Source organism: Anopheles nili, chromosome 2 (genome assembly GCF_943737925.1).
Source record: "Anopheles nili chromosome 2, idAnoNiliSN_F5_01, whole genome shotgun sequence".
Classification (NCBI taxonomy): Eukaryota; Metazoa; Arthropoda; class Insecta; order Diptera; family Culicidae; genus Anopheles; species Anopheles nili.
In genome coordinates, this window is record NC_071291.1 from 9,244,720 (window position 1) to 9,256,671 (window position 11,952).

At 41.4% G+C, this 11,952-nt stretch overlaps 2 protein-coding genes across 2 annotated transcripts; one reads left to right on the plus strand and one right to left on the minus strand.

The window, feature by feature from the left end:
- Positions 1–266: 266 nt before the first annotated feature.
- LOC128721473 (protein sex-lethal-like) lies at positions 267–9,341 on the minus strand. Its single transcript, XM_053815230.1, has 6 exons — positions 9,179–9,341; positions 8,120–8,165; positions 6,870–7,220; positions 5,846–6,138; positions 5,561–5,724; positions 267–352 (listed from the first exon to the last, which is right to left on the minus strand). The coding sequence occupies exons 1-6, from the start codon at positions 9,223–9,225 to the stop codon at positions 267–269; spliced, it is 987 nt and encodes a 328-aa protein (XP_053671205.1). The 5' UTR covers positions 9,226–9,341.
- Positions 9,342–11,051: 1,710 nt separating this feature from the next.
- Positions 11,052–11,851, plus strand: LOC128721263 (NADH dehydrogenase [ubiquinone] 1 alpha subcomplex subunit 7-like). The gene is made up of 4 exons (XM_053814998.1): positions 11,052–11,184; positions 11,279–11,367; positions 11,443–11,535; positions 11,604–11,851. Exons 1-4 carry the CDS (start codon positions 11,119–11,121, stop codon positions 11,656–11,658), a joined length of 303 nt encoding a protein of 100 aa, XP_053670973.1. The 5' UTR covers positions 11,052–11,118; the 3' UTR covers positions 11,659–11,851.
- Positions 11,852–11,952: the final 101 nt, after the last annotated feature.

An 11,952-nucleotide genomic window follows, 5' to 3' on the forward strand; every position in this document is an offset into this window, starting at 1 on the left:
TCAACCGTTTGTATGACCGGCGACGAGTGTTACAACCTGTATATCTAGTTTGATGTATCTGGCGAAAATCGCTAACCCCCAATCCTAAAATGCCCCAAAGGACCAGAACACAACGGAGCAGCACATCTGCCAGTCGCCTTTTTCGTAAGCCGATTGTTTTCCTTTTTCTTGGTATGCAGGCCGATCCACGACAAGGTAGAACCGACAATGCATCGAATGCTGCGCCCAATACCACTGTCGTACGTGTCTTTGGCGAAATGGGGAAGCTAGTAAAATATCAAAGAGTGATGAGATCGCAGCAGCCCACTCGACCGATCGTTATACTTCATGGAGTTCTGACGCGGAAGCATCGCTGAAATGGGGAAACCACGATGTGTGAACCGGATGACCAGGACGGTGGATGGGAAAATAAGGATGTATCACGGTGATCGTTCATTGTAAAATTATGTAACACCGTGACGGAATAACGGATGAAGGAGGGTTAGGACGAGGAAAGAAAAAAGATATTTTGGCTGTTAGTGAATGAAAATTGATTGCTCAATGTCAGGGGTACAAATAAAAGTTTTCGGAAACGGTTGCAAGGAGCCCTGGAACAAATTTAAGTTCACAATAATCTTTTCAGTAGCTGGAGGATATACTACAAAAGTATAGTAACTTATTCAATACCATTGAAATAAAAATTGAAATTGAAATAAAACACAGCAACAGATAAACGCGCATCAAGTTCATAGTTTTGACGAAGTGAAGCATGAACATTGCAAAAACAAGGCCTATCTGGTGACGTTAATGCACGCCAATCTATCATTTGCTTATATGCATACAATAACGTCTCTAGTTTCTGCGCATAATCGTTATAAACTATACTAATGTAGCAGAAAATCAGGTAAAATTTTATCTCAATATGATATTGTAACAATTCATTTTTGACACAATACAAAACACTAATGAAAATAATATCAATGAAAAGTTACGGCAAAAGTCAACAGTTTAATGCCAGCGATAATTGTGCCATGCCAACTATCGCAGATAAGTTTTGATCGAAACCTTGGGAAACTTTAGAAGCCACGGTTTGGCCTATTTTCGACATCGTTCGTCGCCCGTTTTTGTAGAAATAATGCCCACTACAATACTTGACACATCGTGTAGCTAGTGACTCTATATCTCAAAATTCATAATTGGTCGTTGTTGGGCATGGGACCATTTATTCGTTTAATTTATCTGCTTAACTAATACACTATGAGCCACATGGTGAACCATCAAACTATAATGAAAACAGTTTACGTCATATAAGATCACCAACCCAACGTCTTGCAAATTCTTTGCGGCTACTAATGTTGTTTGTTCAACTATAATGATCGATATTTGAGTCTAGCTTTGATATAAATACTTATTTGTTTCAGGATATCCGCTTAGGGCAGCTGATCGTAGGCGAAATGCTGTCCTTTGGACACTCTAGTTTTAGTTCCTCTATACTGCACACCTATATACACAGTCACGCACACAGTCTATAAAGTTCAAAGAGTGGTTTGGTTTGTTTGATATTGTATAAAAAAAGTCTTACATAGTAATCTCACAAATTTTGCACGCTTGCTTCTATTCAGTTTACGATCGATTCCCACTAAAGGGCCGCTTGCGACAAATTGTCCCTGAACTGGCCTTATCGCTTCAGGAGCTCCTAGTGTCCTTGGTCTTCGCTGCACTACCCGTGTCCAACGGTGGCATTTTCGGCCAAAGGCAGGAAACGTGCCTGGATAGGCTCCTTACCCAGCACTTACCGCTGCTATCCTAGCAGCAACACTAGCTGCATACGCGCATTACTATCTAATAGTACCTTAAATATCAGTAAGGATACGAATCAATGTTGTTTCGGTTGCTAAAATCCAATCCATCGGCTGAATGGCGTACCGAAGTAGCAACACACGTCAAGCCGGTTGCCCAGAAGGTCGGTTCATGTCCGGGGAAAATACATCACGAGAAGGACGGCAAGGAAGCAGGAACCAACCACGTACCGGTGAATAATGGAAGCAGAAAAAATAGCGCCCGAAACCGAACGGTACAAGAAAGAGAAAATTGCAATAAAACATTATCGAAAACCGTTGTGCCAAGTGATTTGGCAAAAGTGTACGATCGCCCGGTGATTGCCATGCCTCCAAATGAACAGTGTTTTTGGTGGGTATCGATCGCTGAACGGTTGGATCCACTGTCTGTTCGTAGTGATTGTAGTGCAATGCGCATCACAGATAACTACGTGCGGGCAGGGCAACAAGCAAAACGGTTGCTTTTCCTACGGGATGCAATGTTTCTAATATGACACATCTATACGCAACGCAACCGAAAGCACAGGAACACATCCTATAGGCACACTGCATTTCAAACATAATGGCATGGAAAAGGTGTCTCCTTCCACCGGTGTGTACATATAGAATCGTATGTTGCTAAATGGTATTCACCATGAGCTCGCATGAAAATCTATACTGCTACACAGAGCAAGAACTATTAACATGAAGGTATGAAAATGGAAGACACCTACAGATAGCTTGGAAAATCAGGTGGTTGATGTGCGATATCGAATTCAAGGTATTCTTGCAAAGAAGCAGGACAGCTTGTCGCGATAGTTATGCACATTTACAAACGAAAAAAAAACAAGGAATAGAATTTTTCACGTTACAACATGTTAAGCACACTAACAATATCCTATGCAACCATTTCTACGGGCGATATGTAATAGAAAACGAGTAAATAAAACTAACATAATATATTTCAAGCTGAAACAGAAGCATTTGTTGAATGATGTATGACATTGTAGGACTTCTTGTTCTATTATATTGTCCGCAACATGAAAAATTAGGTCTATAAAAATTTTCGCTAAAAGACAATAAAAAAACGTATGATAAATCATCTATATTATAAAACTTACGTTCATCGTCATCCCAAAACTTTCATTACCTAATAAAAAAAAACTCTTGTTTCTATTATAATAAGGCTGATATTTTTATTAAAGCGTGTTAACGACTAAACTCTAGAATTCCTGTAGCTGCACGTACGAATGCCATTGATATGTTGTAACAGAGCTTATTACTAACAAATGGTATTTATGCAACACATTTAAATCATAACTGGATTTTTTATAATCTGGCTGTACTCTGGTGATTAGTTGACTTTGATCTTTACACAATGTCAATTTGTTCAGGCAATTGTGTCCAGAGCAATATTTTGGAAATAAGATGAGATTCTCCTACACCCTGTGCTAAATTAATCTCAATCTTTTTCAGTGGAAATAAGCAATAAAATGACCATTTTGTCTTGGTTATTGGATGATTGAACGATGATTTAACCGGGCATATTTTATCTTCTTAACTCATTATAAAAAAGTAAAGCGTGAATGTTTCTCCTATTGCGTGTGCCTGACTCTGCAAACATAAGGATGCGAACACGAGCATATCGACCATATTACTAGGTGTTTGACGCAAACGATCAGGAAACTAGCAATTTAATCCTATTAGTCTCAACAGCCTGCAAATAACCCCACAAGGTAGCGATAATTCAATCGATTTTCCTTTAGGTCTGGTTTCAGCTGATACTATATCGCGTCAAGTCCTTTTGGAGACACCCTGTGGTCTAGTATAAAATTAAGTAAACAGGGGTTCGAGAGCCGCATTTGGATCTTTTGTCGCCAAAAAGTGAATTTTTGGTATTTGGCAACAATAATGCCTGCGTATGGTCCATAATAAAAACGGCTCATAAAATCGACAAAAAACATGTTATACTTCTATTCGCGATCTTTTAGCCGGCCATAACTCTTTTGAGTTATGGAAGCATTTTGAGCCCAACACACAAAAGTTATATAGGATATTTTTTACTATGATTTTCAAGAACGATATGTTGCTTAAATTTCTTTTGGGAGACAAATGATGCATTCGATCTATTTTTCTTATATTGACACATCCATGATGCGGAAAAAGATAATATTGAGGATCTTAATTTTGCATCAGCTATTGTCGAGCACCAACACTCTTCCCAGTAGAATTCGAAGTCCTACTTGAATTTATGTTGAAGAAAATTTGAATTCTGATCTCATGTATCATAAACCGTGATTTTTCTATGCTTGTTGACTTGATTTACTATCTAACTGTACCTTAATTTTGAATTTTCTAACTATCTTAAAAGGTTATTTAGCTCTTTGAGCTAAAAAGATTGTTGATCACTGCTACAACCTTAAATACAAATTTCGTCAGTAAAAGAGTAGAGTTGTAAACCAGTATAAGTCTCGAGTGCTTCTGACCAATTCGGTTTTAAATCGAATTATATCACTCTTGCCGTAGCAAACAAAAAGCACCCTACATAATTATCAGAAACTGAACCATGAACAAAAAACACACGAAATTATACCTGCCACTATAAATTGTATTTCTCAAGCTATATTTGTAGACTGTAAAATAAATATGCGATTAAAAAATTAATCTATGAAACTGAATATTAGGCGCGGCTACATAAGCTGCATCCGCGTATATGACGAAGCATGAATTGCCAGATTCTATTCATTTATAATGTACAGCAAAGTAGAGTTTTTTTTACATGCTCTTTGCAATTTCATTTATGTGCATTCTACTCTAATAAACTCTCACTACATATATAGCCACAAGACAAGCAATCTTAACATGCTATGACTATACAGGCTCTTAAAATACAAAGCCCAAAAAACTTTTCACTTCTATCATACAAGTGTATCCCAATGTATCAGCTGATACAAAAAAACATCCTCTGATGATTTTAAGCTATTTTTCTAAAACACAGAACAAAAGAAATAAAAGAAGCTTACAATGTAGTATGTTTTTACTGCCTGGTTCATTTTAGATCTCTTGCTCTCATACAAATTCATGCAATTTTTTTAACATGAATATTATCTAGGTCTAGCTGAAATCAAATATGAAATTAGAACTTAATATGATTGAAAGGGTTCAGCATTCTCTAATAGAGGCAAAATTGACAACATGAAAAAAAAAACAAAAAAAATGCACATATAAAACAATAGTTCCCGCATACTATAGCTCACAGTTTCTAACCGATAGGTAAGAAACGGAAATAAATAATCATATTTTGTAAGGTTTGTGTTTACAATCAACTGAATGGAAGACTAAAACAAAATGTAGGCATGTTAGAGATAGCAGGTTCTTCGAAAGCCTTTCTCTACTATACCATTCCAATTTCAACAAAGCGTTTGGCGGATATTCTGTTCATGGAATTTAGTGTTTCCGGAACATGATTGACAGTGGCTGCACGACGCTAGATTGACAACCAAAAGAAACCAAAGCTGTATGTTGAGAACACGCGTATCTGGGCAATGCTTATTACCACAGCTTTTGGTTCTTCAATTAAAAAACATTGATCTAGCATCATGTAACACCTCGGTGTCCGAAAACACAAAATTCGTCCGAGAAAAATCCTGCCATAAATGAAGGATGTAATAGTTTGGATGTCAGGAAGATGGAGATGATAATTTATGTATATTGGTTTGTGGTATGGTTCATTCAGTACGGAGTATTACGCATTCGTACTCTACCTCTATTGTTGTGCACGATAGAGTTGTACGAGGGAACATAGAGTGCAGCCTTGGCACGGCCATGGTCTTCGGCGACTCGTACTATTAGTGGTTGATTGCCGCCCTGCGGAATCACATTGTTTAAGGCCGATATTGCCTCCTGTGCCTCTTCGCGTTTATTAAATCTGCCACCATGTAATATAAAACGCACAATATGGAGAGAGAAAAATTAAAAATATAAGTAATTAAAACGTAAATCTCTTTTCAAGTCTCGGTTCTATAGCCTATACTTGAAACAATGCTTACCGTACGAAAGCGACTCCACGTGGCTGACCAGTCAGCTTATCTCGTAGAATGTTCTTCTGTACGATGGTACCGTACTTGCCGAAGATGATATCCAGCTGTTCTTCAGTAATCGTACGGGGTAGGTTTGTAATGTACAGGTTTGTTTCCTTAATGTCGTCACTTTGCGGCCGTGCGTAAGACACCTTTAGCCGCTTGTTACGCACCGGATAGCCGTTTAGACATTTGATGGCACGTTGCGCTGCGTCCTCCTTTAGATAGTTTACGAAACCGAAACCGTAGCTGTACCCAGTCTGCTTCGGGTCCAAACAATGAGATACAGCGCGTTGTGATGAGATGTGAAAGCATCAAGTGAAAAAAAAAACATACAAAAACAATAGAATAACACAAATAGTTGTCTGAGCCACAATATCCCAGAAGATCTTGATTGTGATTAAATTTTCTCAGAGAACGAGATCCAAAACTATATGCAAATATCAATTGTTATAGATTAAAACAACTCAAACCATTCTTTAAATTTAAGCCTTTCAAATGATCTTTAAAACCAATGAGGACCACAAGCCAATATACTCACAATCGCGATTTCAGCCAAGTCGAATACATAAAGAGACTATTATCGTCTGCAAACCCAAACGCCCAGAGGCAATCGAAAGACATAATCGATATAATCTCCACTATGCCCCACGAACCTGACCCCCACTCACGTGTAAGCGGTGCTTGCCCTACTTAACATGTAAGCCACAATAATGTTATTTCTAATGCTAAATTACTGCAGTCACACTGTCGAAGAAACGATGCCGATGAAATAACATCGTTGATGATAATGATGATAATACCTCCTGCGGAAAGGAAGCCCCAATATGTACAGCGAACACCGAGCCCGGAAACCAATGCCCAGAACTATCTAATGTGTCTGATATTTTTAGATCTGATATTTAGATTCGGTTCTTTACTTTTGAATGTACTCTACGCTCGCTGGAACCTGCAAACGAGCATCCGTACCATCATCCCAGTCCCTAGAGTATACCTTTAGATCTCTCATCAGTCGGCAGCTTTCGATGGGGCCCATGGCGGAGAACATCGCGTACATCTCCCGCTCCGTCATGTCCTGCGGCAGGTAGTTGACGATCAGGTTCGTGCCGGCGTGGTTGGACGAGCCTGTCCCAAAGTTCATGCCGGTCAGCGAGCTCGTGCTAGACGAGGACGTGTGATGATGGGACGATTGGTGCGGGTTATGGTGATTGAGGTGGTGATGGTGGTGATGCGGGGTAGACGGGTTGCCGCCACCGAACGTGCTGCTCGATGGCATATCGCCGTACAAACGAGGCCGTGAGTACGATGAGAAGTCTGCATCCTGCAGATAGTTGGCGTAGTTCGACTGAAACATTGCAGAACAATTTGAACTTTTTTTTAACGCCACACGCGCTAAACACGCGCACGGGAACCGGGTTGGTGGTGCTTCAGACTGGCGGGATGCTGGCAGGAATTTGTATACTAGAACGCTAAGCTAAACATCCACCTGTACGTTTGGAGCACCTTTTGTTGTTTGTAAGCGAAAAGTGGAATTGTTTTAGCGGAGCTAAAGCTTTCAAAAGCATACACCACAAGTGCTCAAACTAATTGATGAATGAAATAGCAATTCAGAGCAAAGCGATAAAACTAAACCACATGGCGTAAAGCAGTTAGAAAAATGCACGTTATCTTCCGGGCATCCGAAAATTCGATAATTTTCGACGATTCTTATCGAAGCGAACAGAAGAATAATAAAGAAGCGGTCGAAGTCTGGAAAGCGCCACCGAAATGAAGTGGTACGACACGAACCGACTGAGACCCATCAGCGTGGTCGTTTGCCAAAAAAAAAAACAAGAATAATAAAACGCGAAGAACGAAATCTCAGATGTGCTAGCATTCAGCCACAAGCACGAGGACGATCCGAGGACGTCACCACCGTAATGCAGCAACTCTCGTGGACAGGTCGTCGCCAGCTGACGTGTTCTTACGTCGAATGCCACCGTGGTCCTGTTGCCGAAGGTCGCAGCGTTTTTTTGCGTTTTGCCACCAAGCAATTCGAGATTCGTGATTGGCAAGGGATCGTGCGTGTGCAAATTTTTGTAGCAAACATGCAAAAGAATTATTGGGCATAGGTGGTCCAGCTGGTACAGCTTTTAAGAGGGGTGCTTTGTCTTAGGGCCAACATCTCCAGTGCACTCTCCAACCGAGCACGCCGTATGCGCCGTGTGCGCGAGCTAGGATTGGAATTATACAGGCAAATCATACCATTCCGGATGGTAGCGAGTGTGACATTCCCCACAGGCGGCCACTGCTACGGAGTTTCCACGCACGTGTTAAGGCGCGCCAACGACGATCGACGGCGTGGTGATGAACCAGAGAGAGAGACGAAAATAAAGGAAAAGTATATGATAAAAAACGGCACAAAAACGTATTGTTACTATTAAAGGAATAAAATCATGTAAATGATGCTGAGCATCATTGCATAAAAAGTAAATAAACACCATAACTGTCCAGCCTGCCTATCGTTGCCTGTGTGTGCGCTGGTAATGCGTTTGTTTGTATGCATTTAAGTCGAAGGAGAGAAATGAAAAATATGCCAGCTCCTTCCGCCTTGGAAATGAATTGCGAACTCCATTTGTTGGGGCAAAAAAAGACGAAGCACATGAGGAGCAGACGTGGACGTTAGGTTGGAAAGGACTGGACGCCAAAATCGACGCTTCGGCGGCCGTTGCGACGCACAGCAGCAAAACCCATGTGCACGTGCGAGATCCCCGCAGGAGGAGAAAGGATTTACGGCCAGCCTGCTCCGATCATTGTCCTTACTATCATTGGGCCGACTTGATTATTATTTCAAAGTGGATCATTTTTATCGATTTCCGTGCGTCCTTCAATGCTCCCCTGACAGCCCCTGACACTCGTGCCTTTTCTCATTGTATGCACATTTTGAATTGCTTTTTTTTACATCCACCAAAAACAAAATTCCTATATCATGTCCTCTTTCTCACTCTCAGACACTTTCTCTCATTCTACTTCTCTATCTCTCTCTTACACACACACACACACAACCAACAAACACGTACTCTCTTTATCCCTATTTTCCTTTCAGATTTGTTTTCTCTATCATACGAGTGCTCTCCATCTGTCGTCCTTCAAACTGACTCACTCGTCCTGATTTTTCTCTCAGTGGAATGGGGAGCTGCTTTTCCAAAACAGCCACCCAAACCACGCACACAGGCATCGAAATTGCACAGGCACACAGGCACTGTTCCTTCACTAAGCGATTGGTTTCGTTTTCGCAGCAGCCAAGCAGCGTTTGTACCGTACCTTGATCGAAAGGATGACGAAGGGTATCCATTCATTTTACTGTACATTTTCCTTCCGATAGCGGAGCACTGCTCCTGTTCGTCTCAGCCGCTGCTGTGCTTGTGCTTTTGTTGCGGTTCGCGCTCTCTCCTTGTATTCGTCGTCTAGAAACTAGATGATGATATTTCTCCTACCTCCACTCCACTGGCGCGTGTTTAGCTGCCGCCCTTTTCGGTTCCCGATATCGTGGGAATGACCAACAAAAGCGATGCCAGAGGTCGACGAGGATGACGATGGGGCTGCTGCAGCACACCACGGGTGGAAAAGAGGGGCGAATCGCTCTCGCAAATTAAATAGGCCTGTCGACGCCTGGATGCTCGACTGCCGCTGATAACACCGCACACTAATGACGGAGAAGTGGACCTCTCCGGCGAGCAAAACACAGGACGAAAATCGAACGAACGAGTGTTCCAGGCGCGAGAAGAAGTTTTCCTTCCGCGTTCACGTTCTTTGGTCGTTTTTTTTTTATTTCGCCCGGTCTTGTTTTATGGATGGATGAAAGGAGAATTTTCAAACTCACAGTTTGCTGAGATGCTGCTAGCTTTTGCAGCCGATTCGGGGACTTCTCTACTAACGAGCTTACAGCACACACCACCACTCACAGACACATTTACGAACGGGCGCGTGGCCCGTGGAGATCGTACGGGTTTTCCGAGGCCTACTGCAATGAATTTTCCCGTATCAGCGCGAGCAGCCTTTTTATTGTACCAAGGAACAGATAGGTTTTCGATTTGATTAGCAGGCCGATTATTAAGCGAGAATAGAAAAAAAAAACGTTTTTTACGAATATCACACTGAACAAAAACGCGATCCAAATTGCAAATGAGTTTTGAATGAAAATTAAGTATTCCTACAACACGTCGAACACAGACGGGAATTTTCAGGTATGGAGTTATTCACAACCAAATGGGGCTGGATGCAATTCTTCAACCACTAGGACGACGCATAATCAATCAACCGAACAACAACCCGACCGACTATAATGGTATAGGATTAAGCATTCGGATCCTTGCTGACGCTTTGCAGCTATCATCCACTGATATGAAGCTGCTGCAACATCGATACGCGGGATTTATCGCTGGAGGTCTCGTTTCCACGTCTTCACACAAATTATTCACAACACATTTACCAATGTACACTAGAACCGCACTACTAACGATGTTCCACCGCGCGAACTGCAGGAACCGAGGAACGCAAATGGCAAGAAAACCTCACATTCAGATTTTCCCTCCTGCAAACACCACCAAAAAAGAGGGGCTTATGCGTTTTTCCCTCCTTGCTCGTCTTCCCGTACACAAACGATCCAATTTGCTGCTGCCTGGCACGGTTTTCACAAACAAATGTGGTTTTGCGGCCACCCAACAGCTCCTGCAACTACGACACAAACGCGCACGCTATCACTCGACGAAGGAAAATGCACCGCAGGACGATTGTTGCGGGATAATCGAGGAAAATTGTCGTAGGACTGAAAATTCCTTCGCTTTTGCTGCTTCTTTTCACCCGACCGACCTCAATGCTTTTTCCGCTGTCTACACTACTACTAAACAACATCATTTGACGGCTACCAAGGTGTAGAAAGACTTTCAACAAGAAATTAACATTGTGTCGACGCGATATAGCTGAGTTTAAGAACCATATCAACAAGTGCGATCAAAATATTAAACTTATTAAATTTTATAATAAAACACCAACTGCAAAATATGAGCAATAAATAACTAATATAGCTAGGTACTGGATCAATGGAAAGTGTGTTGTAAACATGTTATTCAGCTCGCCAATGAAATGCGGGAATTGTCATTTGATCAAATCAAAACATTGCATATTTCCTACGGTCCGATCCTAGGCCCATCGGTTTGTTATTTTCTCATCGCTAGAATTGAGCTACCTGAACCGTATAAAACATGTCGAAAGTGATTCGTCGTGATATTTCCCCGATGTTGCAGGAGCTACGCAACTTCCTACTTGGCGTAAGGATCCCATTAACAGTCTATTCATAAAGGAAATTAGGAACACCGTGTATCGCATTATGTAATGTTCGCTATTTGCCGGATATATTTGCAGAGGAAGCATAATAATGCCCTTCGTTTTGAAGATGGAATTGCGGCCAGAACTCAACCACCACCCAATCTGCCTGACGGACCCGCTCACAAGTAAATTGCTTTGTCTATATTACAAGATTGCGTTGTGGTTGTTCCTCTGTTCAAATTTTGAATCATTCCCGCCAGACTGTCTGCCAACCACTACGTTGTACGTGATGCTCGTCGTGAAGTTGCCCCGCCAATGGATTTAACGTCCCAAAAACTTCTGACGGAGAAGGGGTAACGATTGGATAACTCTAACCTTTGGTCAGAATACGTGTTTCCAATTGTTTTGTTTCTGTTTACAGATCGGCCGCAAAGCTGCCTACCCCTGGAAAGTCCTACGGATGGGACAAACATTGATTGTTGAGTGCATAGAAAATTGTTGTGATGATGTGAGATAATAGAAAGCAGTGTTCGTATCAAGTATCGCTTGGAAACAAAAGGCCTCCGCTGTTTTCCTTAAATAAAGCGATGTGCCCTTACCAAACACATCGTAGTTTCCTTTGCAAACGTGTTTTTTACAGCATGAAAATGAATTGAAAGCACGAACATATTTTCCATTGATGTAGGATTTATTTAAGTTTAAATTCCCACAAAATATAGTGGTTTTCGTTATATGTTGTCGGTATCATTAAATTCTCGATACATTGTTAA

What these genes read in the sequence shown, in the direction of transcription:
- LOC128721473 (XM_053815230.1), bottom strand. Translation starts at nt 9,225, where the DNA reads ATGTACAGTAAAATGAATGGATACCCTTCGTCATCCTTTCGATCAAG. An exon ending in CGTGGAGTCGCTTTCGTACG is followed by an intron (nt 5,725 to 5,845) that starts GTAAGCATTGTT and finishes ACATGGTGGCAG; the next exon opens with ATTTAATAAACGCGAAGAGG. An exon ending in TATCGTGCACAACAATAGAG is followed by an intron (nt 353 to 5,560) that starts GTAGAGTACGAA and finishes TCCCCATTTCAG; the next exon opens with CGATGCTTCCGCGTCAGAAC.
- LOC128721263 (XM_053814998.1), top strand. Translation starts at nt 11,119, where the DNA reads ATGTCGAAAGTGATTCGTCGTGATATTTCCCCGATGTTGCAGGAGCTA. An exon ending in TACGCAACTTCCTACTTGGC is followed by an intron (nt 11,185 to 11,278) that starts GTAAGGATCCCA and finishes ATATATTTGCAG; the next exon opens with AGGAAGCATAATAATGCCCT. An exon ending in CCTGACGGACCCGCTCACAA is followed by an intron (nt 11,368 to 11,442) that starts GTAAATTGCTTT and finishes CATTCCCGCCAG; the next exon opens with ACTGTCTGCCAACCACTACG.